Raw genomic sequence first — 27170 nt, 5'->3', positions numbered from 1 at the left:
CAAGATATGCACGGAAATAAAATTCTGTTTCATTTAGACATTAATCTGTCACAGTTGTCCAGGCAAGACACAATGACCTCAGCACCAAGCCTGCAGGAAATCACAGTGGGGGCGCAATGGATTTCATTTATAATTCATACGGGGCACACAGCATTTTATTCTCCACAGCAGAGGCTTATAGAACCAACCTAAAGCGAAATCTGATATATTCCATTAAACCTAATATATGGCTCATTAATTATCCTTCTGTTAAGCTCACTGATATATATCTCTTTTCAGGAATCCTTAGGGGCCTAAAAATGTCATTGGTGCCAAAAAAGTTTTGACAATTTATAGTTAATAAAGGCTTAAAGGGATAGTTCACACAGAAATGACAATTCTGTTATCATTTACTCACCCTCATGTCATTGTATGACATTTTTTAGTTTATGGAACACACACACACACACACACACAACATTTGTATAATGAAAGACAAACAGGTCCAGAGTTATTTTTGGACCCCACTGACTTTTATTGTATGGACGTTCTTCAAAATATCTTCTTTTGTGTTCTGCAGAAGAAATAATGTCATGCCAGTTTGGAGCAGTGTTGTTAATTAAAACTAAATCTATTAAAAATGTTTTTGGTAATTTAATTAAAAGTTAAATAAAATGAAATATAAATATTAGATGAAAAAATTAAAAAAATTTAAATGTTAACTGAAATAAATACAAAAATAGAAGAGAAGAAAATAAATTAAAGCTAAATAAAAATGTATATTAAAAATAAAAAATTTATAAAAGCACATACCAAAATTACTAAAATGAATGCTGAATAAAAAAGCTAATTCAAAATATTCACAAACACTATAATAGTACATACATCCTACTAAAATAACACTATCAATGACAGCAGAATTTTCGATTTCTGATGAACTATCCCTTTAAGTGTGTGTGTGTTTTTTTTTTTTTCTAGCATTAAAAATTTCTTCCATCCCACCTTAGTTGATTCACCCAAAAATTGTAAACAGTATGGTTATGGTACTATTAAACATGGCTCTTTTTTCTTTGAACGCCCCAACCAGGCCAGCATAGCAACACTGGCTGAACCAGTGATATATTTTTTTTGGGGGGTGTTACTATCATTTTTTTTTTTTTTTTTTCCAGACCAATGACAGATAGGAGGAGTGTTTGTTTAAAGTTACATACTCCAGCTCTATGTAAACCTACTCACTGGTAATAAAATTATGGACCAAATTTTTATTTAGCTGTCGCTGAATGATGCTAACGATTGATCTTTTGCGTCTCATTGAATAACTCAGCAGAAACAATCCCCTGGTGGGACTCCTGCCACTAGCACTACAGTGACATTGTCTGAATTTGCAGCTGATCCCAGTTTGGCAATGTGCAAAAGAGTATTACATCAGCGCTTAATCCAGACACATCTGGAGCATGCTGGTGGCGTGCTAATCAGCTCTGGGAGGATTAGCATCAGGCTAGAGTCATTCCGCAAGGCAAGTCTTGTCTAGTCCAGCTGAAAGCTTTCGTTCCATTCTGAAGGAATCTAGTGGGATGGGGACAGTCACTATTCGTTTGACTTTGATGTATGCTAAGTCTGTTTGCCATGTCATATTTTCTTGATCTTAAAGGTTTTGAAAGGAAATGTGTTTGTTATTCTACTACTCTACAACATAGTTTTACATTCCGTTTCGATCAGGGCTGTTATATCATAGATATGTTGAACTTAATATTTAGTTTTGTGGTCTATAAATATGACTTTCAATACTTGATTATCGAATAATAACATTGTCCTCAACCTTGTCTTCAAAACACTACAAAAATAATGGTTAATGATGTTAAATCAAGATCATTTACTTGAGAAGCAAAATTACTTATATATCTTGCTTTGGATTGTCTTGTTTTCTGAAAGAAAGAAAAAATCGAAGGTTACCCCATTTGTTCTTGTTTTATGTTTTAATTTTTTACTTTTTTCATATAACAAGTCTTTATATTTACGTCAGTTTGCTTATCAAAGTAAATGTATCTTGTTTTAAGAATGTTAAGATGTTTTACAAAAAAGACAGCAATACTAAAATCATTTTTGCAGTGTTACATTTATCCAAGAATTTATGATATCAGCTTTGTAAATGGTCTAAATTGTCCCTACAAAGTAAAAAAAAGAGTCACCGTGTAGACATAAAATGATGTTGTTATTGTGGTAGACATGTTATTATCAGCTACGGTACATGTCGGATTAGTTCATAAGCAATTACATCTGTTGTTTATTAGGCCTCTTGTTGACTTGTAGTTGAAGTATGTAATTAAGCACTCAAGTTTCCCAAAGGAGGAAGGAGAACTTATTTTACCTCAAGTTCAAGTCTGCAATTGTCACATCTAATTTCTCACCAAGTTCAACTTTGCTTCCTTTCACAGACTGATCCACATCCCGCTGTTAAAACATGACGATCTCAAAGCACACCAGCATCATATGGCATTATATCTGACCTCAATATGTGAGGAAATAACGTATCAAAATATCTCCTGTGCATCATGGTTTGTAGCACTGGAGCTTGAGCGAGACAGACAGTACTGTACTCTAGTTATGGACTTATCATCTTGGGAGATACTCCTTTGGCAAGCCAGAATGGTTGCTGGCTCTGAGGGCCTGGTCCACAGTGCTAATGTATCCATCAATCAGCCGTTTCATATCTGGGGTGAAGGGGTCAAAGGTGGGCTGTCGCGCACCTGAGCGCTTGAAGTGGCCATCCTTGTTGCACTCAGCACAAAGGAGCCGCTCTTCACTGACACTGGTATTGAGGAAGGAAGTGATGGATCGTAATGTGGGCACCAGTGACTCCTGCAACCCCTCATAGTGAACCACCAGAAGTTTCTTTCCATAACGCAGCCAGTCCAACACGTGAGAAGCCCACCAGGAGGCATAACTACCCACAAATTCGGGCCAATCTAGAGGGAATAGAAGAATAAAAGTATTTTAGGGAAAAACGATGCATTAAGAGCCAGGGCGGTGAAAACTTTTTGATTTTGACGAGGGTAAATTTAACTTATTTTGTCTTCTTGGAAACATGTAAGTAGCTTCTGAAGGGATATACTACATGAAAAAATATGATATTTAGGCAAAATAAGAAAAATGTACATTATGTTCAAAAGTGTTTTTCTGAAGAACAGCAGGCAGTTTAACTGTTCAGGACAAACAAGGGACTCATGAACAACTATAACTGAACAATAAAACACAGCTGTGGATCATTCAGGTAAGAACACAGTATTAAGAATCAAGTGTATGTAAACTTTTGAACGGGGTCATTTTTATAAATTCAACTATTGTCTCTTGTGGACTATATGTAAACATCTTTTATGTGAAAGATCTTATTCAGGTCAGTACTAAATAAACAATAACATGCATTTTGTATGATCCCTCTTATTTTGGTAAAATAATTAACATTTTGCAGATTCTGCAAGGTGTATGTAAACTTATGACTTCAACTGTATGTATATATTTGCAATACTGACAGACACTGATAAAGTAAAACATAAACAAATTCTAATATTTTGCGATAACCATTATGGTAGTAAAAATAATTTATCTGAGATTACAAAATTAATTGGACAAGCTTTTAAATGTTTATTAACGGGAAATAAATACTAACTAAAAATGAACTAAAACTAAAACTGAATTTTTTTTATTAAACCTAAATAGTAATATTTAAAAAGAACAAAAATGTATGACAAAATTAACAAATTAATTAAAACAAATAACAAAATTACCAAAAATTACAAATTAAATTAAAATAATAATTTTAATAAAAACTATAAAAGTATATAAAAGAATACTAAAATAACACTAACATAAAGTGTCAGAGAAGAGCTTATACTGTACTCATAATACCTTTGCTCTTCCAGTGCTGATCAGAAGCGTAACCAAGATGCCCGGCACACTTGCGGTTGAACTCAGCCATGAGTGAGCGGTAGGGGTTTCTTATCAACAGTATTGCTGAGTCATATATCTCTATATCCCGCTGGCCACTCTCATGTGTCTTCACACAGATGGTTCTTCCACTCTTCCAGTAATCTTTCTCACCCTTGAAGCCTGCACAGTCGGGAGGAGAAAAGGATTAGAATATACAGCCAACTGCATGTGGCGACCGCTCAGTGCCGCCTCTGAATCCAAACACATACGTTCCAAAAACTGCATCAGAAATGGTGTTAGTCCAGGCATGAGCTCCACGGCCCCCCTCAAGCAAATGTGTCAAGTTCTGTGATGGATTTGAAAAGGCACTCTGACTTTCAAGGTAGGTCAAATTCTTTAATGATAGAAAAAAAAATCTTCAATAAAGTTTGGCATTTGAAAGAAAAGAGAAGGTCAGCTGTGCCCAAATGCACATTATTAAGTGATCTCAAAAAGCTGAATGGTAGGAGCTGAAGAAAAAGAAGAAAAATGTAGAGAAACGGTTTTTAATAAATCATTCCAAGAGACTCACAAACTCTGGAGTTGCGGTTTAAATCAGTCCAAACTTATTTAAAAAAAGTTATATATACAGTATAATGCCATGATGTTGTGGTGGCAGATTAAACTTTGGTTATATTCCCACTTTCCATTAGAGACATCAGCCTGTTCATGGGCAAAAAGATACCAATGATGATAAATTCATCCCATCCAATGTCTGTGCAATAATATTTTTCAGTCCGTCAAAGACAAAGCAAGCTTTTAAAATGGTAAGATTTATGATCACTGGTAGAGTGGTGCTACTGTTACCTCTATTGTAGAGGGTTCCATCAAAGTAGTAACTGCCTGTGTAGTAGCCTGTGGCGAGCTCGATCAGGTGCCTCACCCAGGTGTTCCCCGCACCAGGAAAACTGGACAGAGCCACCAGTGAGCTGGACTTCTCAGGTAGAAACTTCTTCTCTGTGCATCTGGAATCTGGAAAATAAGAAATGTCCAATATTTATTGGGCACTTATAGAAGGTAAGATACCATATCATAACCTGTTATTTTCAGCCAGGCAGTTCTATTGTATCTGTTCATTAAAAATAATCACATAACATAAACATAGAATTTGTCTTGATCTTTAGAAATACATTTATTTTAAGAACTACATAATGTGGTTTTTTTTTGATATATTGATTGATTGATTGATTTTTGGTTGTGTGTAGCACCTACACTCTGTGTAGCTTTCCAAAGGATCCCAATGTTAGGTAAGAATGGCTGAAGTTTATTTTTAACAATAATTGTTAACAATTTCCTTTCTTGTGTTAACATATCTCCTATTGCAACAGGAAGTCGGGGGAATGACAGCTCGATAAAATCAATTACCAGGTGGTATTAGAGGGAGTAAACATTTGATTAATTTGGTCCATTAAATTATGATTGTTTATATGTATTAAAGTGCCCCTATTATGGGTAATGAAAAGGTCATATTTTGGTTTTTGGAGTCCCCAACAACAGGTTGACATGCATGCAAGGTCAAAAAACACTTTCATTGTCTTATAATATGCATTTATTTTTACCTTATTTGCTCAACGACTCCCAAACGATTCGCTCAACGATTCATTTTTACAAACCCCTCCTTTGCGTGACACTAATCTGTGGCTATTGGTCTAATTGGTCTTATTTTCATTTCATCAAGCCTGTAAGCGCAGTGCTGCTTTTTTGAAGCGTTACCGGGGAAACCACTATTTTACCCCAAAAGCAGCACCTTGTGGCAAAGAATGAATTAGCATTTTCATTCAGACCAATGTAAAAATGCAATATGCTAATGTTTCATGTTGACATGAAATGGCTTGGGATTCGTTTTAACAACGACTCGTTTCAGTGATTCAGAGTCGACTCTTTCTTTTGAGAGACAATAACTTTACACACGGTGCACTTTCAGATTTAAAACTTTGCAGGATGTTTTCAGTGTTACACACTGCATGAAAGGTAGCCTTATTTTCAAAAATCCATAATAGGGGCACTTTAAGATTAATACTTCTATTCAGCAAGGATGCATTTAACTGTTTAAAGAGGACAGTAAAGACATTTACAATGTTAAAAAGATATATATTTTGAATAGATGCTGTTATTTTGTACTTTCTATTAATCAAAGAGAATATTAATATTTAATAAGCACTGTATATATTTATTTATAAAATACAAAACATGTTAAGCAGCATAATTTTTTCAATATTTATAATAAGAACATTTTTTCAATATTTATAATAATATGAAACATTTCTTGAGCACCAAATCAGCATATTAGAATGATTTCTGAAGGACCATGTCACATTGAAGACATTGAGCAATGGTTGCTAAAAATTTAGCTTTGCCATCTTAGGAATAAATTACATTTTAAAACATATTACAAGTTATTTTAATCTAATAATATTTCACAATATTACTATACTTACTATAATTTATTTGTTCACTTATTCATTCATTTATTTTTTTCATTCCCTTCACAAATTATATGATAAAAGCACTCACTGTTAGCTACCAAATCCACCCACAATGACACAAGCTGTTGAAGATATTTACTTTCAGTCTTGCTTATTATTTTTCAAGCAGCCTCAGATATATGGGTACTTTATAGATATGCCGGTACCCTTAGGCTATTATTTGTTGTTGGAAAGTTTAGCATTGCCAGGCATACCTAAAAAGGTATTATTCACTTTTACATTCTTTCATGACTTCCCAAAGAAAAATCTTGGAATTGAAGGAGCAGGCACCCTGTTTAATTCTAGCATACATCTCGAGGCTGAGCTCTGTGTGAGAAGAATAAACTGCCCGTGTGGGGAAATGTGAGCACAGAGGTAATTATTAAGATCAGTGAGGTTTCCACAGAGTCTTACCTTGAACAGGTGTCTGATAAACCTGGAGGAAGAGCTGATGGGAACCCTGGGTAGGCAGACTGCTGTTTTCCACAGCACAGAGCTCCTCTTTCACCGGCTCGTGAAGAGTGAAGCGAGGAGTGGTGTAGCCACAGAAACAGTCGGGCTTCTTGACCAGGGCCAGAGGAAACTCCTGATAAGAGAGAGTTAATATGTGTATGAATGACACCAAGAGCCGACCTCTGTCTCTCAATCCATACTTTAAATTACAACTATTTTGAGTTATCATTATCTGAAAACATTCTCAAGCAATGCAATTCGCTTCTCAGCTAAAGACGAGAAAGAATCAATTGACCATGTTGCCAGACTGCAACAAAGCATGACCATCTGATAGAAAGTACTCAAATTATACCACAATCAAAGCAAAAATACTGCGTAGAAGATTGATTACAGAGCAAATTTGTGCTCTCTGGGGACACATTAAAGTTTAAACAAGCAGATTGTGTTCAGAAGAGTGGGAAAATATATCAAGACTACAGCAGACCATATCCAATCCACATGAATCTAGTGTTGATACAGTCAGGAAAGTCAGACCTGATCCATGCAGGTCTCGATGCACCACTGGGAGGTGAGGTTGGGCTGGACGGCATGAGCCAGGGAAGCTGCTATTGTGTTGTCAGGTTTTTTGAAGCACCCCCGGTAGCGCACGTTCCTGTCTGAAGGCAGAAGAGAACTGAGAACATTGCTGATTGACAGGAGAAAAATAGTGTAGGAACAAGGTTTTGTGCCAACACTCAGTTCATTGCTCTAAGGTCTGGAATGCTGCAGTGAATTTGTAATTAAGTATAAGATGAAGAAAAAAAAAAAAACCTCAGACCTTCAAAGAAATATCAAACAGTTCAAGGAATCAGGCTGTATGGGTAATGAGTGAACTGCAAAGAAGCCACATTTCACAGAAATAGGAAACTGCGCTATATATATATATATTTTTTTTTCGAGTTGCTTGAGCTTTTTCCAAACCATTTTTCGGCACAGCTGCATGTTTCTTTTAGCAGGTGCTTTTGAATGTAGGGAACGGAATGAATTTGATGAAACTCGTCGCTATGCTTTAAACTGACATTTTGATTTTGATCTTCCCATGATAGCAGATGTACACAACATGTTAATATTAATAATAATATGTTTAGTTGATATACTGTACACTACCATTCAAAAGACTTTTAGATGTTTTTAAAATAAGTCTTTTATACTAACCAAAGCTTCGTTTATTTGATCAGAAAACAGTAATACTATGAAATATTATTACAATTTAAATTAAATGTTTTTTATTTGAATATACTTTAAAATGCAATTTATTCCTGCGATGTCAAGGCTGAATTCTCAGCTGCCATTCAGAAATCATTCCAATTTTCTGCTCAAGGAACATTTCTTATGATCAATGTTGAAAACAGATGTGCTGCTTAATATTTTTGTGGAAATCATGATACTTTTTTTCAGGATTTTCTGATGAATGAATAGAAAGTTCAGAAGGAAAGCATTTATTTGAAATTTTTCATTCCAGTTAAAGTTTTATGTCTATATATTTTTTATTTCAGTTTAAATTTGAGTACATCAAGTTTTGTTTCAGTTAACATTTATTTTATTTTACAATTTTTTTATGGTTTTAGTTAACTAAAAGAACCCTGCCTAAATCAAACAATACATTTCTGCATCGACTATAATAAACGTGTATATAAATGTTTCCACAGCTAATATCCAACTAGAATTGACTCGACATAACTGAGCCTTCAGCGAACAAGCCCAGAAACAGATTCACCTCATGGACAAACACCGGATGTGAGTGGATACTGTGATTTAAGGCGTTTGTATCTGCATTAGCGAGTGTGCTCAGGGCCTTCATGACACTTTGTCACCTCTACAGGGTAAACAAGCACTCTGTAACCGAAACCCCAGAGCTTTTGTTTGCCTCTCCAAATAAATGAAGAGGCCCTGCAGACCGCCGTTTGCTTTTGAAGCAATCACATGATTCTTTGCGGGGGTCATAAATGGGGCAGATGCACGAAAACGACAAACAAAGCACTATTAAAACAGCGCAGAGGAGCACCGCAGGCCTCGGGTGAGTCTCTGAACTTCTTACTAAGACCGGAGGTGGACTGTTCAACTATAACAAAACAAAAAGCGATTCTTTCAGAATTTTGTGCAGAGAATATTTTCACACAAATATTTTCACGTGTATTATAGGCTGTAGACCTATTTTAGATTTGTAGTCAATTTCAAAAAATTAAATACAATTCTTTAATAATTTGGGGGAGTATGCATCTAAAACTATGTAAAGGTTATGCATATGTAAAATACAAAGAAAACATAAAAAGGCCTTTATAGTGTAAGAGAGACTGAGGGAATTGTAAACAAATAGAAATGTTCATACACACCTTTAAGTAATAATATAAATGCTCTGATACTGAACTGTTTTGCTTTTATTTGTGAGACCTATTGTACAATTAAATGCCATTCAAGACTACCTTTTTCTAAAAGAAATTAATATTTTTAGGACATTACAATGATCAAAAGAGACAGTAAAGATATTCATAATGTTTTAAAACATTTCTATTTTGAATAACGCTGTTCTTTTGAACTTTCTATTCATCAAAGAATCCTGAAAATAAATGTACCAGTTTCCACAAAATTGTTTTCAACACTGAAAATTCAGCTTTGCCATCATAGGAATAAAATTACATTTTGAAATAAAATATTTTGAATTGTAATAATATTTTACAATATTATTGTTTTTTTGATCATATAAATGCAGCCTTGGTGAGTATAAGAGACTTTCAAAATATCTTTTCTTACCCCAAACATTTCAACAGTAATGTACATTCAATCCATTTTTATTAAAATATATTGATGAGTCTGACTAGATACTTTAATGAAATAATGCTCATTATGCATTTTATAGATTCTGTTTTCCCAATTCAGCCACAGCATTTAAATTTTAATAGGTAAAATGATCAGACTCTTTTTTTTTCTCAGGCTGAGAGGGAACTTTACTGTGTTGTAACTCAAAAAATTAAAAAGTGTCACTGAAGAAATTTAAAGTGTTACAATTGCCCCCGGTGTCCCCTTCACATTTACAATTTTTAGCATATGTTAGCATAAAAATTAAAACAATCATTTAGAGAGTTCTTGGCTTTCTGTTGCATTACATGAACATCTTAAAAGCAACAGCCCAAACAATGCACAAATCCCTCTTTACAAGACATTATTATCTGGTACAATGGATAGCATTTTCAATTTAGGCCACAAAACATATGGTCAATGCTTAATAGCTGTGTCTGTGAGTGTTGTGCTGGGCCGAATCCAGTTGGCCTGAAACTGCAGAGGGACATTGGGTCAGAACACAAAGGTCCAACAGCATGTGGAAGAGACTGATGAAGAAACCCGTTTCAAACATATGGCCACATCAAAGCTCCACTGCCAAACTGTGTATTACCTGCAGAAGCAGCGCTGCTTTTATCCAGTATAAAAGTATTACAAACAAATGTTTTTATCGTTTAATCTATATAATATATGGGTTTCACTTTCTGAAATGAGTGACAAAAAATATTGACCTTTTTCACGATATTCAAATTTTTTTGAGATGTACCTGTATATTAGACTTGCATATGCATTTTTGCTTGTTTGTATGACTAATATTTATTCTCTTTCAGAATGCTGTTTTGTATGCTTCCCAATGCATTACTAATGCCATGCATGAATGGGTGAGAAGTTCTGCGCTGCAAAAAGGTAAACTTATTTCAAGCACTCACATCTCCGCTGGCCAGGAAGAACCTCCTCCACTTTGTAAACGGACAGACGGGACACACCTCCACAGATGGCGCCCTTCTCGCCTTTACAGTCCAAGTTACACTCCTCCTCTTTCATCCGAGCGCTTGTAATGCGGTTTCCACAGTAACACTCGGACCCATATTCAAGGCCAGCGAACTGGTACCCACTGTGTGAAACAAAACATTCAAAATCTAATTATACTCACAAAATACTGGCCAGTGTGGATAAATAAAATGAATATTTATAGCAAAAACTCTTTAATTTCTTACAAAACAATATTACATTTACATTTAGTTATTTAGCAGACGCTTTTATCCAAAGCGACTTGGACAAATGAGGACAATAGAAGCAATCAAAACTAACAAAAGAGCAACAATATGTAAGTGCAAATGACAAGTCTCGGTTAGCCTAACACAGTACAAGTAGCAAGGTATTTTTTTTCGCACGCACACACACACACACACACACACACACACACACACACACACAGACAGACAGACAGACAGATAGATAGATAGATAGATAGATAGATAGATAGATAGATAGATAGATAGATAGATAGATAGATAGATAGATAGATAGATAGATAGATAGAATAGAAAAATAGAAAGCTTTTTTTTTATAAAGTAGAATTAATATAGAATAGAGAGTGGTAGAGTTAGAGGGTCAAATAAAGATGGAGCAGATGTGTTTTTAGTCGTTTCTTGAAGATGGCTAAGGACTCAGCTGCTCGGATTGAGTTGGGCAGGTCATTCCACCGAGAGGGAACAGTTAATGAAAAAGTCAGTGAAAGTGATTTTGTGCCTCTTTGGGATGGCACAATAATATTACATTTGTCATTATAAAAGAAATAATCATGCAAATGTTAACTAATGTTTTCAAATTATGTAATGGTTTCTTTTTATAGTATTCTAGCAATTTAATAGGTGTAATATAATAACAGAGTTTTGAATTGCATTTAAAGCAGTGCAATTTTGTCTAAAAAGAAAGCTATAAGCATTCTTAGGTTGTTTTTCCCCCTTGTTTCAGTAATCACAACCCCTTTGACCTAGCAAAACTGACTCAACCAATTCTTTGGTTCTCCCTTACACTTTTTTACACACTTTAAAAGACCAAACCCAGAATGGACTCTGCTAAAGTCCACCAGCATCTCCCAGGTTCATTTCTGGCTGTGAGCTCAAGGGGGTTAACAGCTGGTGATTGGCCAGCTTGCTGAGCCAAACATCTGTCTCACCATTTCCACACCCTGCGGTGCTAGCCAAAGCCACTTTGTAGTGGCAGCCCTTCTCAGGGTGCCATTGCGGACAACCTGGCCAGCTATCTCACAGTAACGAGTCCAGGAAGCTCCTGCATTCACCTCCATCTCATCTTTTCCAATCAATCGGGACCTGTACAGCCTTCTAGTTCTGTGACATTGACAGCAAATTGGTTAACGGTTAACCACAACGATTTTCCTCCATCTCTAAGCTTTTGTCCTTTGGCCCTCTTGACTTTTTTTGGCGATTGCAAAAAGGCTCAGCACGATTCCATTCAAGCATGTTGGTGTAGAGCTCAACAGGTATTAGCTTGAGCCCCTCTGCAAATTGTTTCTCTGATCCTCTGCTTGAAACATGGCATTGGCACTGCCATGGCAACCCAGCCAGGGACATTCCCAGTGTTAATCTGCACTCTGAATTAATCGCTCGGTCTGAGCAGACATCTACCTGCAGACACAGAACAGGAGAAGATTTCCTCCCTGTCACCTGCCTGTAGATGATAACACTGGGATGGGATGTCAGATCCTTTTCAGTCTGAGCAGTCATAAGTGTATTAACAAAACCGTTTTCTTATGTTATATGTTCCATAAATGTGGGGTTCTGTTACTTATTTTTTTGATCAGCATTAGAGGCAGATCTTCATATTGGAATGGTTTCTGTAGGATCATGTGATACTGAAGATTGGAGAAATGGCTATTCAAATGCAGCCTTGGTAAGCATAAGAGATTTATCGTTCATCACATCAATCATTTAATTTAACAAACTGTAACAGAATGGTAAAATTTAATTTTTAATTGTAAATTAATTAAGTAGTTGTAATTAAGAGGCTGATGATCAATATTTTCAGAGCATTTTCTATACCTGCTTGCACTGGTCATTTGAAATAACAAAAAAATGAATTTGCAAGTTTGTTTGTTTGATCTTTGTACAGTTTATACATATAATCTATCTAGCTGTAATGCAAGAACATTATATTGCCTTAAAGTTGTCAACAATGTTAATTATATGATCTTCTTTTTCATAGCAAGTGACTATGTCAGCGTGAACAGAAGATCATCTTTAGCACATGTTAGGTTTCATGTTTTCTAATGGACTATTTAGATTCCCCCTGAACATTGCAAATGTCACCCAAGTAATATAAATAAATAAGCTCTGAAACATTGGGGGTAATTACAGGAGGTCAGTCTGCCTCACACTTGTTCTCTGGTGGTCAATTATCCGCCGGCCTAAGAACTTGAAAAAGTGTATACTCCATCATGGCAGATAGATGCTTCTCCACCAGCATTAGCGGAGTCCAGGTCCAGAGCCGCGCTCTATTAATTGGGCCTGATCCAATTCCCAGCATGAGCTCGGCCAGCTGGCACAGGGATGCACACTGCATGTTCTTTTCCCCAAACACTGTTTCATTATTTCTTGATTTAAGATGAGCACAGAGGAGCCTCCAGGCAACAGATGTCCATCTGCTTTTGATGGCTCTGTGATTAAAACAAAAGCTGAGTATTTGAGTATACTGTGTATTAATCACATACCTTTCTGTGCAGGTGTCTTGACACAAGGTGCTGGTCATTTTCCGGAAGTCATAAAACACCAGCCCTTTGAGCACCCGTTCTTTGGCGTCATCCAGAAAGCAGCCGATGTACGTGCCTGAGTGGAGAATAACAGTCGCATCAGAAATTCAGAACTTGACCTTTTCCAGCGCAAACAGATGGGAAGATTCCGCAGCACAGCTTGGAATCCAGATAATTGAGAAAATAAACCAATTATCAGAAACAACCAATTTGTCATTCTGAAAAGCACACAGCTCATTTAGCACCGAGTTTCACCTTTGTGTCGGATTTTTCTTTTCGGAAGAACTTTCTCCACTCTGGATGCTTCCTGTTCGGACATGAGGCTGTGGAACCAGCGGCGTCTCAGATATCGGATCTCCTGGTTTCGTGAGATCAGCCATTGTGGTCCAGCATTGTCTTCGGATAAAACGTTTTGGTATCCCACCCCCTTTCCGGAGAGTCTAGCTCCCATTATTCCATAACTTGTCCGGAGGGCAGGTGCCTCCAGGGCCCTGGGAGGAGATGGCAAAGATGGCAATGGAAAGTAACCGCTCGTCCCACGCTGTGACACCACCAATCCATGTCTCTGCAGAAGGAGGACACTTCCAGCCATAATGTATGCAACACCGAGGAAAAAGAAGAGTAGCTGAGTCCGTCGCAAGAAGCGCTGAAGCCTGTAGAAGGGCTTTGCCATGTTGCCCTCCTTCCAGGTAAGTGAAAAAACCCTTGAGTCTACGATTTCATGCTGCCATTGTTCCAACAAACAAAGGCAGAGACTTATTCCAGGTGCTTCGTTATCTAGCAAGCTCTACCAGTGATACCTTATTCACATTCTGTTTAAAAACTCTTTGAGTGCAAAATTCCTCCGGCAAAATGTCCCGCCGTTTACCTGTGAGAGGATTAAGTGAAAACTCGACTGTGACGTTACACCCCCTTGATGACAGAAGTACTTGTCGCAGAATGTACTCGGAGCCCTTACGGCTCAAAGACTTCGGGGAACCTGGTGGGAAAATAGAGAGCAGTTAGACGCAAGTCGAAGCACATCTTTCACTTTTTTATTCTAGGGATAGACCAGAGTGCTAGAGACAAGAAAGAAATATAGAGAGAGTGTGTGGCAGTTATTCTGGTAGTATGTCTCCATTAAGAGGAGAGAGCAGGCCTTGCTGGCTGGAGAAGCATTACCTGTTTGTGCTCCTGTCTGTCTTTATGAGTACACGGCAGATGTGAAAAGTCTAAGAGGGAAGACTACAGTCTCCTAATCGAGGTGCAAGCTATGGGAGTGCTCGGGGTAGGGGTCTGACAGTCCGAAAGGAAGTGGAAACCAGTAGAGATTTTTAAAAGTCTGTGTGTGTGAAGTCTGTGGGAAAGTCGTTTCAGAGGAGCTGCATTTTGGATACAAAAGCAATTTCTTTGCTTTTTTTTGTAATACAATATTGCTCATTGCTGTCAAAATTTGGGATCAGTAAGTTATTTTTTTTTTATAATGATTATTATAATGTAAAAGATTTATATTCCTACAAAATATTCCTACAATATAATTTCAAATAAATGCTGTTCTTTTGAATTTCTAATGACCAAAGAAAGCTGAAAAAATTAATCATAGTTTCCCCATCTATTTTTAACATCGATAACAATAAGAGCTGTTTCTTGAGCACCAAATCAGCATATATGAATGATTTCTGAAGGATCATGTGACACTGAAGACTGGAGTAATGATTGCTAAAAAATTCAGCTTTGCCATCAAAGAAATAGATTTACATTAAATAAAAATTACATTTAAAAAAAATATTAAAATATAAAATGTGACGTAAACAGTTTGTATATTTTTTTTGAAAATACTATTTTTCCCATTGCAGCCTTAGTGATACTTCAAAACATTAAAAAACACTAAACAATTTTACTGACCCAAAAACTTTGAACATTAATCTTTTGAGGTTTGAAAATGTTGAAAATAGATTTTCAAAGATCAACAGATGAAAATTACTGACAAACTCTTTAGTCAATAAAGAATAATTTGCATACTTGCACAGTATGTGTCCTAGTTGATTTCATCTTAAAATCTGTTTGCCTTCCAAGAGTGATACATTTTATTTCAACATTCTCAAATGCATTTTCATGTTTGAAATGTTTTTTTTTTTTCATTTCTTTTTTTGCATACTTTTCTTTCTTTCTTCAATCATTTAACTTGTTTATTAGCTGGCTGACTGACTGACTGAAATAAAATCTGGTTTACTACTGCTAATCTAAGCCAATTAGTTTCTATAACTTGCAGCACTTTTTCTTTCGATTCACTTTAGACATTTGTGAAACTTTCAGCCCATTACAGTGTTTCTGCTCCACTGAGAATCCCTTTGTGTGGCAAAAACTAAAAAAAAAAAACCTTGTAACAAGTCTAACTAAACTCAGGGCTGGGCTGTCCCTCGCTTCCATTCATTCTTGCCAATCAAGCAAGTCTAGCTCTACAGAGCCCACTGTGTGCCCCATATATTATCCCATTCTATTTAATATAGAACATATCTGGGCCCACAGAAGATGAAAACGCAGGCTGAGCCATACACTGATTATGCATTAAACGCATAATCACCACACCACACATTAATATGAATGTGGATTTGGTTTCATGCGTAAGACTTAAAGGAGAATAAAAACAGAATATCTAACCAATGTTAATCAAACTGGTATTAAAGTCAAATTTACCCTATTTACTTTCTTAACACAGGTTTCTGTTCTTAAACAATAATCCAAAGGTGGAAACTGTTTTTGTAATGACAATACATTTAGTTTTTCTTCTGAAATTGCTTTCCTTTTCCACTGACCCCTTAGACCACACAGGTTATTATTACTGTAGATATGACCCAATAGCCAAATAGCTATAGAATTGTTTTATCCAACTCATATTACAGAACGCCCAGTTTATGATGTAAGCAATTCCCAATGGATAAAAGTCCTGCTCCACATTTTTCTTATTAAACATACTTTTTGTTGTGATTCACAATGATGCATTCTATTTTCATTTATTAATTTTCAATCTCATTTTACAGCTTCAGACTTTGGTAAAAATGTCATTTATTAGAGATAACTGGGTCGGTTGCAGCTTTCCATACAAGCATAGCTTAGCTCACTGAACCCCTTTTGAGCCCCCCACCCCCTTCTTTTTAGGCCTAGTGCTGGCAAAAGACCTAGATTTGCATAAACGCTTGAGATGCAGGGGTGGGTGTCCTCGCCAGCACCAGAGGAAACCATAACTACGAGGCAGCTGAGAATGTCAATCAGCCTGAGGGCTCATTATTCTTCTAGCTATGAACAGTGAGTGACTGGCGTCTGGTAGTTTTTCCCGCTCTGCCAGTACATGGAGCAGCTTCTAACAAATCTATCCTTTACAAGACAGAGGATGCATGCATAGTTGACAGAAATCAAAATAACACCCACTGCATTTGCAATTCTACACCTTTATTTATCTTATTTTCAAAATCAGTTTTAGAAATGTCTTGTACTGGAAGGTTTGCAAAAGTAATAGAAAAAAATAAAATTAAATTAAACTGATCATTTAACCTCATATTCATCCGTTTTTCATTTTAATCATTTGCAACATCATGTTCTCATAATCCATTTTTCCCCATGTATACATAATTCATAGCGTTTGAATAATATATACAAATATGAAGAGCTGCTTACAAGTACAGTGCCCTCCAAAAGTATTGGAACAGTAAGGCCAATTCCTTTATTTTTGCTGGAGACTGAAAACATTTGGGTTTGACATCAAAAGATGAATATGAGATGAGAGATTAACATTTCAGCTTTTATTTACAGGTATTTTCATCTGGATCTGATACACAACTTAGAAGTAGCACCTTTTGTTTGAACCCACCCATTTTTCATGTTACCAAAAGTATTGGAACATGTGACTGACAGGTGTGTTTTGTTGCCCTGGTGTGTCCAATTAATTGATTATTCAAACAATAAATAGCACTGAATGTCTGCGCTCAGTTTCATATCCGTGCAGACTGCATTTATAGTTAGTTAGATGTGTAACCAACATGAAAACCAGAGAAGTGTTTATGGGTGAAAAACAAGCTATTGTGAAGCTGAGAGAAGATGAATAGTCAATCAAACCATTGCACAAACACTGGCAATAGCAAGTACAACCATTTGGAATCTCCTGAGGAAGAAAGAAAACACTGGTGTACTAAGTAACACCTCAAACGGGTAGATCAAGGAAAACATCTGCAGTTGATGACAGAAACATTGTGACAGCTGTAAAGAAAGACCCTAAAACAACTGTTAGTGACATCAGCAACAACCTCCAGAGGGCAGGAGTGAAGGCATCACAATCTACTGTTCGCAGAAGACTTCATGAACTAAAGTACAGAGGCTACACCAGAAGATTCAAACCACTCAGTAGCAAGAAGAATAGGAGACAAGCCTCAAAAATTCTGGGACAAGGTTTTATGTGCTGATTTTATGGACCAAAGTGATGGAAAGCCTAAAGTTTGGAGAAAGAAAGGATCTACTCATGATCCCAAACATACAAGCACATCTGAAACACAGTGTACACAGGTGTACATTATAGTACACATTACACAAGTAATGTAATGGCTTGGGCTTTCATCGCTTCTTCTGGGACAGGCTCATTAATCTTCATTAATGATGTAACACATGATGGGAGCAGCAAAATTAACTCAGGAGTCTACTGAAATATTTGGTCTGACAATTTACAGAAAGATGCAACCAAACTGATTGGGAGACCCTTCATCATGCAGCAAGATAATGACCCAAAACATAGTGCCAAAACAACAAAGAAGTTTATCAGGGGCAAGAAGTGGAAGGTTTTAGACTGGCCAAGTCAGTCTCCACACTTAAACCCTGCAGAGTATGCATTTTACCTGCTAAAGAAGAGACTGAAGGGAGTAACCCCCCAAAACTGAAAGAGGCTGCGGTGAAAGCCTGGAAAAGCATCACAAAAGAAGAATGCACAAGTTTGGTGATGTCAATGGGTCACAGGCTTGATGCAGTTATTGAAAGCAAAGGATTTAAATATTAACTAAATATTAAGTCTTTTTCACTTTAATCTATGTTAATTCTATCTGTTCCAATACTTTTGGTAACATGAAAAATGGGTGGGTTCAAACAAAAGGTGCTATCTTCTAAATTGTGTATTTGATCCAGATGAAAATACCTGTAAATAAAAGCTGAAATGTTAATCTCTCATCTCATATTCATCTTTTGATGTCAAACCCAAATGTTTTCAGTCTCCAGCAAAAATAAAGGAATTGGCCTTACTGTTCCAATACTTTTGGAGGGCACTGCATATGAAGCAGATTTACAGAGAGCTGACAGCATAGATTAAGAAACCGTTCACTCAAGACATGTAATTGTGTTCAACATCTAGACAAATTTGAGCTAAACAAAGACATTTTTGAATTTGAACTGTTTTTGTCAAAGCATGCCATCCTAAAAATATGATGCTCATGGCGTGAGATGCTAAAAAAACACCTTGACTTTTGTATTTTGATAATGTCTCTTAAATAATCCTTTTTTAAAAACATCTATTAATTTCCTTCTCAGCAAATATTTATATGGATCTTTCACAAATTATTTACAATTATACAATTGATTCCATTAAAAAATTTAACTGATTGACAACCAAAGTATAAATGTATACACCCTAGATGAGTTATTGAATATATAAATACATATCGAAAAAGGTTAAGCAACACATATGTAGGGCTTTGTGTTTTTGCCTTAAGGAAGATTTTGTATATTTATATGGGCCCTTGGTGGGCACTCAATGTCAAATCCAACTGACAAATTATTATTTCTGTTCGTCTTTCATCTCTGTAGCGAGCAAATAAGTATTTCATTTTGTAACATGAATAAAATCAAGGTACAATCAAAAATACCTGTTCTATGAAATCATCTCATACAGGCCTTTACTGCTTTGAATACTCAACTAGGATTTTCCACTATAGATTTATTCAGTTGAAAATCACTTGTGAAAAATGATAAACCAGAAATGAGGCCACGGTATATTTATGACAGATGAGTTTCTTGTCATATTGGTAAACCAGAGAATTTGGCAGTAGTCCTGAGCTTTTTTTTAAAGAATATTAATCACTTTAAATAACTGTAATTAACGGAGCCAAAGGGAGGCGGCTCGATTAATTATAAGGATGGTCCGTTAATGAATGTTATAGCGGTGAGATGCGTGGGACACATAATTCATCTTATTTTATCTTCCCTTTTCGCTATGTTGTGTGCTTGCTGGTAAATGGTATTGCATTTCACACAGAAACAAATGCATTTATGAATAATAATGCAGAGCCAAGGTCATTTCCATTTTCCGTTCAGGGAAGTCTGACGACTCCACGGTGCATTTCAAAGGGCATTAAGTTCGAAAGCAAATGTTATTCGCCTTTATTTGATGTATTATTTATTAGTCTATTTTGCGGTTGCTCTCGTGGCATATGCCGCAAAACTCTTGAGTTGCAATAGCATGGCGCTGAGTCTTCGTGGCTGTCAGTGGACAGCAGCGAGCGGGTGCTGTAGGTCCAGACTGGTGCACTCATTTGTCTTCATCTGGTTTCCCAGCGTGTTATCATCTCACTTACAGCAGGGCAGCCACACTTCCATCTCAGAGGCTGATGGGACTGACCCTGGAGCTCAGATGCTGCCTGGAAAGCTCTCTTTTCTCTCATCTAAGCATCTTGCCACCATCTCTGACCATCTGGCTGCTATGTGCTCCTCTTTAGTATCTCTGAATGAAGCATTTCAGTAAGAAATGTTTAAGCGAAGAAGGTTTCCACAGTCATAATCTTGCTTCAAAAGAGTGTCACAGTGGGGCGGCAGACACATGACAGGTGGCCCGCTGTTCCCCTGGCCCACAGTGACCCCAATCTGTCCTCCTTTAATATATATTTTCAAGGCCAAATCCAAGAAATGAGGGAGGGAAGGCATTTTATATTAAGCTCATTTCTTCTCATTCCTAATGCACTGTAAAAAGTGGTCACATGCAATTGTTACCGTGAGGAGCTGTTTCTAACCCTTACATTTAGATTTGCTATAGTGTAACCTAATGAATTTATGTTAAATAGTATTTTGTCTTGAATGATTCATTTAATTTAGATGTTATTTAGAATTTAGTTTAATTAATTCAAGTATACGCTGTTGTGTGAATTAAATCTCCAAATTAGCAGTATGTGTTTCATATATTCCGTCATATGTTCTTGGTAATAATCTTGCTCAGCATCACACCCCAGGGTTGAATAATCTAATCAAAGAGATTTAAAGAGACATTTCCAGCAGTTCACTGATTGGCAGCCTGTCAGCAAATTCAAAATAGTGTATGCAAAGGTTCCAAGAGCGGTCGTGAAAACTAATCAAGAGTTCACTTATCAAAATTGCATTTTATTTTGCATAATATTAGTTTAAAGGGAAGGAAAATAAACCAAAAATATGAAACATGTTATTTAGTAGAGTTCATTTCAAATCAAATGAATATTTCTGCCTACGTTTTGGAGAAGATGTGTCCATCTGATTTGAAACGCTCAACTTAAATTATTGAAAAATCAAGCTTAATGCTTAATCCAAATCCTCTGGAAAAAAAGAGGAACCTCCAGCTGTGAGCTGAACCGCAGGTGATTGTCAATCACCTTATTCACAGCCTACTCAAACTATTGATCATCCACTGCAGGGATTGATTTCACTGCAGTATCCAAAAGCTCTAATAAACTGAACTGTTTATTTGTTCTTAATTTGGTCTGATTTTGCTTTTAAGCCAACTGAGCTTTTGGTTAAAACACATAAAACCTTTTGGAATGACACACACACAGACATATAAGTGTATTGCGGAGTCCATATACTTGCTATTTTTGCAGATGCATTTCAAACGTTATCCATTTCGCTGGTTTACGTCCAGTATTTACTAGACACTTACAGCGGCAAGAGAGGAAAGGAGATAAATTAGACGATGCATTAAAATTTTGTTAGGAATAGTCTGTCTTTGATTATTTATGCTTTGTGTTGCCTGAGGCACATTTACATTTGCAGATTTACAGCCCGGCCATAAACAAGGCACTAGAACTAAAATTCGCTCAATAAATGCTGGCTGAAAAGATGGCGACTGCTGGCCCCTGGACACCGGTTTATTGACCACTGAACTACAACAGATGCGTGCACGAAGCGGTGTTGCCGAAGTACTGACACCAGAGCGCTTTAACACCCACAAACCACAGACAAGTAAGTGTGATCGTTCTGTGGCCTCTTCTGGGAGACTGAAGCAAGTCCTGGCAAACCGCAACTCACATGTATGCATATACAGTAGTGGACGCTGACAAGAACTGACAGCAGACTGCAGCATTATTTCCATGTATTTTGCAGGAACTCATCACCATCAGCTGCAGAGGATGACACTGCGTTCCAAGAAATGTAGCCCTTTCTTTCTCCAGTGTAATGACTTAATTTTCTTTTTCAGCTGCTGCAGTAAGTAAATGTAGTGGTTTCTCATCACGAATCGACTTTGAAGTCTTTCATCTGTGCAGACTCAGCTGTCTGGTTCTGTACAATGAAATTTAACAAGCTGCATTATTCCTATCCTTTCTCCTGCTTTTGTTAGTTCCTTATCCAATAGTAAAGGTAGTATAAGCCCTTAAAAGGATTGCAGGAACACAAAAGAAGATCTTTTGAGAAATGTCAGTGTTTTTATGTTCATACTTTGGAAATCAATGGTCACCAAAACTGATTATTTGATAGCCAACATTCTTCCAAATATATTCTTTCTGTTTTGCAGAAAAAAAAGAAAGCTCTGGAATGATATAATTGTGAGTAGATGACACAATTTTCCTTTTTTAGCAGAACTTTCCCATTTTTAGAGCAATAACCCACGTCTTTTAATCACTAAACATCCTTAGTCCAGTTCAACTTGAATTACCGCCGATCTTTTCTATATAAATTGGGCTTAAAGATTGTTTATTATTTACAATACTCAGTGCTTTAATCGAATTTATCAAATGATGATCAGACAATGAAGAAGAGCCTTATAACATCAGGGTTCAACTGGCTTCCAAACCCCTACAAGTTAGTTGACTGCCCAAGACTGAAATTACAACAAGGTTCAATGACTTTTCAAAATATGCAAATAAATATTAACAGCCATGGCAAAAACAGTCCATTCAATCTATTCAGAATGCTTCCGTCAGGCTTGTGGGACCGCGGGAGACGGAAGGGAAAATAGACTGTGCCTGGCAAAGGCCAGAAAAAAATTCCAGAAGCACAATCAACCACCCTCCATGCATTCATTATTTAGAATAGGTTTCAGCGAGGCTTGAGAAACACTGCAGTCACCAGTGGTTTGTCAATCCATTGGAAATCTAAAGGGAAAAGGGTGGTCTGTACTAATCGAAAATAATATTATATTAGATGGTATTTGCATGAATTGGGACCTGCTTCAAGGCTGAGTAATCACTTTATCTGACTGTTTCAGCTTATACTAAGTCTTGCTGTAAATATTCTGCAGATCCTTGACTATGTAGCCAGAAATGTAATCATAATTATGCTGAAAAGAATCTTTGAGCGCTTTTTTGTCCTACATGTAAAGGTGTGCCATTATTTTGATAGCATGATATTTTCATGCACAAGTTACCATATCTTTTTTCAAAAATAGGGATAAAAACTAATAAAGGGGACACTGTGACATACAGTACAAGCACACCGATACAATGCAATCATGAGATTATGTATTCATACACAACTCTATGCACAGATACCTCTCTTGGAGATGAGGCGGTTTGCCCCATAGGCGGTAAATGAATGCTGCTGAAAGGTCAACCATGACAAAATGATCTTGATTAACCCTGTGAGACATGAAAGCTGAAGACGGACTCATTTACAGGCAGTTTGGATATATTCCTTTTTCATGACCATAAAGAAATGATATGATAATGAAGGATGAGGGAGGAAAGCCTTAATGAAATCTATGGCATCTGGACGCACTCAAAAGACACATGTTAGTGCAGTTCATCAGATAACCGCAGCTCTTATGGACAAATCCTATCACATCATATTCACAAAGACATTGTACCTGTAATATACACAGACAAAAAAAATAATCTATCTACAGACCTAAGAATCCCCCATTTAGATTCTCAAATCTAGATTCTCAAATCAAAGCTAGATTTTCTCACTTGAAAATAATTCATTAATAACTGTAACAAACATTGTTACTTTCTATAATGCATAATGGATCATAAAAAATTTATAATTTTAAATATAGGCATTTTATTTATTAATTTACTTTTTATCTGGACCCCTTAGAGTACCTTCACTGGCTCTATTTTTGTGTAACTCTGATCACTTCTGAGGGCTGGGTTTTAACCAATTACACTAAAACAGACATTTCTTTGATTCTAAAACATTATTTGTACTTTTTTATAAAGCAGTAAAGTCTACATGTACTTAGGCAAAATGTTCATGTTTTAAGCACAAAGGAAAATCCTCAAAGCAGAAACAGCAGGTTCAGTCACTTGGACATCAGTCATCAACACTTGTTTGCATTATTTTTGACAAAACTCCCCTTGACTCGAACTGATATACTGGTGTATAAAAGTGGCACATTATATAATTCACGTAAACTTTCCAGTGTATTGAGACTGCAGCTATAAAACATACTAGAAACATTAAAACAACACTTTTGTTAGGGGGAAAAAGCTTTTTATGCAGTTATAATTAGCTAAATCATAAGAAATTATCTTACCTTTCGCTACTACCCGTCGGCAGTGAAGAATAACATCTTGTATCATACTAAATGTATTTCAGAGCTTGAGATTTCCTTGTGTTGAATGTCTCTTCATGAACATGAGCATCTCGTTCATCTCTGAGGCGAGCCGCATCTCGCTTTCTCACTCTGTTTTGCTATTTTGCTCCACTTGATGTGTGTCACTAATCCTCATGCATTTTCTTATTTTGCATAGCTGTGAAACCACTATAACAGCGATAATCCTTATCTAAATCCGTTTGCCGTGTTCTCTTTGCTTTGCAGTTCCACGTTTCTCTGTGTGAACGCACGTAAGAGCCCAGCTGTTTTTAAGTCGGACAGCGCTGCCCGTGTGCGCATGCGCCGAAAGAGAGCGAGGGACCAGACCACACTGGGAGGAGAGAGCTTGGGACCGGAGCACTTCAAGTTCACTTTCAAGGAATCCTAAAAAAAAAAAAAAAAACCTGTAGGGGAGTGTAACACTGGGTGAGTTGTCCCAAAACCGGCTTAACCAATTAAAAATGAGCTACGGGGTAACATCACTATAGTAGCTACCACCCTCCTGAGGTGACAGTATCTATGTAAAAAAAATATAAAACATTTACAGGACATTAAAAAGTTTGTGAGAATTAGCCAAACAAAGAATAGTTTATCTAATTGTATGTCTCTGGAAATTATCTTTGACATATATTGGTTTTTGTGCCTGTTTATTAATGAGCGATTAAAGGCCCTGGGTGGCATTTTGTTATAGTGTTATTATTTTTGAATATTTATTGTAATTCATTGGGTTATTCTTCAATAATTCCATGAGTTAGTCCAGTGAGGAATTAAATATTTATATGTACCTTTATATAAGTTAAAATACATTCAACATTTAATCGATCTATACACACCGACGTAATAAGGATTATAAACACATGCATCATCAGACTGGATATGAACTTATAACTTTGTTTGTCCTCAGACTGGAACATTTCATTATACCCTTGTCTAACAGAGTATTTTTCCCTTCACAGTTAATGAGGCTCGAAATGTGATGTACTGATATAGATATACTATATAATGAGAAGAAATCACTCTTTTATATTCCATTCTTTCCTTTTCAAGTTGATTATCATATCACTTCATATCAAATGAGTGCTCGATTCAGAATCGTTAACACAAGTGTTGATAGCACAATAAGCCCTCTCATCAGATTTATGGTCTGTTGTTTGGGAATGTAAGTCACTGCATGCTTCTGAAGAAAGTACCAACAGATTTATCAGCTTTAAAAAACACTGCCGCCTGTGTAGTGCCTCTCTAATACACACAAGTGTACACAACCCCCCCCCCCCCCCCCCCCTCCCACACACACACACACACACACACACACACTCACACTCATAAACCCACACAGACGCAAAATAAATAAATAATGAATGAATAAATAAACAGTGGCTGAGAGAGGCGAGAAAATAAATAAATCTGAGGTTGTAAATTAATGATTATGGAAATCATATATGTGTCTGTGTAACTCACACACAAATGCAAATGCATGCATTAAACATACATTTCCAATTATATAATCAAAATCACATTAAATAAATAAATAAATGGCAGCCAAAAAAAGCAGAAGGAAGAAAAGGAAAACAACTGTTGGTGTAACTTAATGACTGTATTTAAATGCAAAACACAAAATGAACAGCGGCCTGTTTAATCCAGATCTGAAGACTGCAGCAATTAAGAAATAAATCACCCAAAAATTTTAATTTGCTAAAAAAAATGTACTCACCCTATAAGGCCATTCAAGATGTAGAGTTTGTTTTTCATCAGAACAGATTTGGATAAATTTAGCATTACATCACACTTGCTCACCAATGGATCGTCTGCAGTGAATGGGTGCCGTCAGAATGAGACTTTCAACACCTTATAAAAAACATCACAATAATCCACAAGTAATGTAAGTGACCCACAAGCTGCGTAATAAACAAATCCATCAAGATGTTTTTAACTTCAAACCATTGCTTCAGGTCTAAAATACGATTCCTCTATCCATAATATTGCTTTATCCAGTGAAAAAGTCATCTGAATCAGGAGAGAAATATACACATTCTGGAGGAAGGATTTTTTATGGATTGTGGACTGGTTGCATGGATTTGTTTTTTAAAAACATGCAGATTTTCGCTTCACAAGACGTTAATTGATTGATTGGAGTTGTGTGGATTACTGTTGTTGTTTTTATCAGCTGTTTGGACTCTCATTCTGACGGCACCCATTTACTGCAGAGGAACCATTGGTGAGCAAGTGATATAAAATATTAAAATTACTTTTAAAAAGTATGTTCCAATGTAGAAAAAAACTCATCTACATCTTGGACGGCCTGAGGGCGAGTATATTTTCAGCACAGTTTCATTTTGAATGAACTATTCCTTTTTAACATAAACATTTAGCATATGCTGAAAACTCCCTCGACAGCATTTAGATAGAAAACGAGATCCGAAGACTGGCCAGATGACTAATGATATATACACTGCAGCCTTTTTTGTCCCCCAGCACACATGCAAAGCAATTTAGAGGTCTTGAATTAAAGCCCCCTGAAATGAGAATGAAAGTGTTGCATAGGTTTCCTGTGCCTGTGCGTCCTTTGTGTTGCGACAGTGCTTGACGGGGCGCGGGAAGATAAATTGTATGCAAATTGATTGTGACACTGATGAATGCAGTCTAATGCATGGAAAGTGGAATAGGTTGCCAAACGATGTTGAGTAGACTTTTTCTAACACCAGATATGTAAAGTGCGTTGTGGCCACTTGATTGCTAAATAGATTTGTAAAATGAACATTACGGAATAACAATGTCTCTGAAGTCATTACCGTCTCCATTTGCATAGATTCAATTCATGTAAATTACACACGAGCAGATATATAGTATGACAGATGTACAATAACTAGACCACAAATATCTTATTATATTTGCAAGGATAATTGGAGAGGGCCTAGATACTTACTCTCCTACC

At 36.5% G+C, this 27170-nt stretch overlaps 1 protein-coding gene across 2 annotated transcripts; it reads right to left on the bottom strand.

Moving 5' to 3' along the window:
- Nucleotides 1-245: 245 nt before the first annotated feature.
- Nucleotides 246-24464, bottom strand: LOC306853966 (sialate:O-sulfotransferase 1-like). Of its 2 annotated transcripts, XM_079391694.1 has the most exons (10): nt 24179-24464; nt 14321-14431; nt 13708-14176; nt 13414-13528; nt 10610-10794; nt 7398-7519; nt 6825-6996; nt 4753-4917; nt 3886-4086; nt 246-2945 (listed from the first exon to the last, which is right to left on the bottom strand). In XM_079391694.1, the coding sequence occupies exons 3-10, from the start codon at nt 14123-14125 to the stop codon at nt 2593-2595; spliced, it is 1731 nt and encodes a 576-aa protein (XP_079247820.1). In that variant the 5' UTR covers nt 14126-14176; nt 14321-14431; nt 24179-24464; the 3' UTR covers nt 246-2592. The 2 variants fall into 2 exon arrangements, with proteins under 2 accessions (XP_079247820.1, XP_079247819.1); XM_079391693.1 differs by having other exon boundaries at nt 13708-14431.
- Nucleotides 24465-27170: the final 2706 nt, after the last annotated feature.

This window comes from Barbus barbus, assembly GCF_936440315.1.
Source record: "Barbus barbus genome assembly, chromosome: 34".
Lineage (NCBI taxonomy): Eukaryota > Metazoa > Chordata > Actinopteri > Cypriniformes > Cyprinidae > Barbus > Barbus barbus.
The sequence above is the reverse complement of the archived record's forward strand: the minus strand, read 5'-3'. Positions and strand labels throughout refer to the sequence as shown.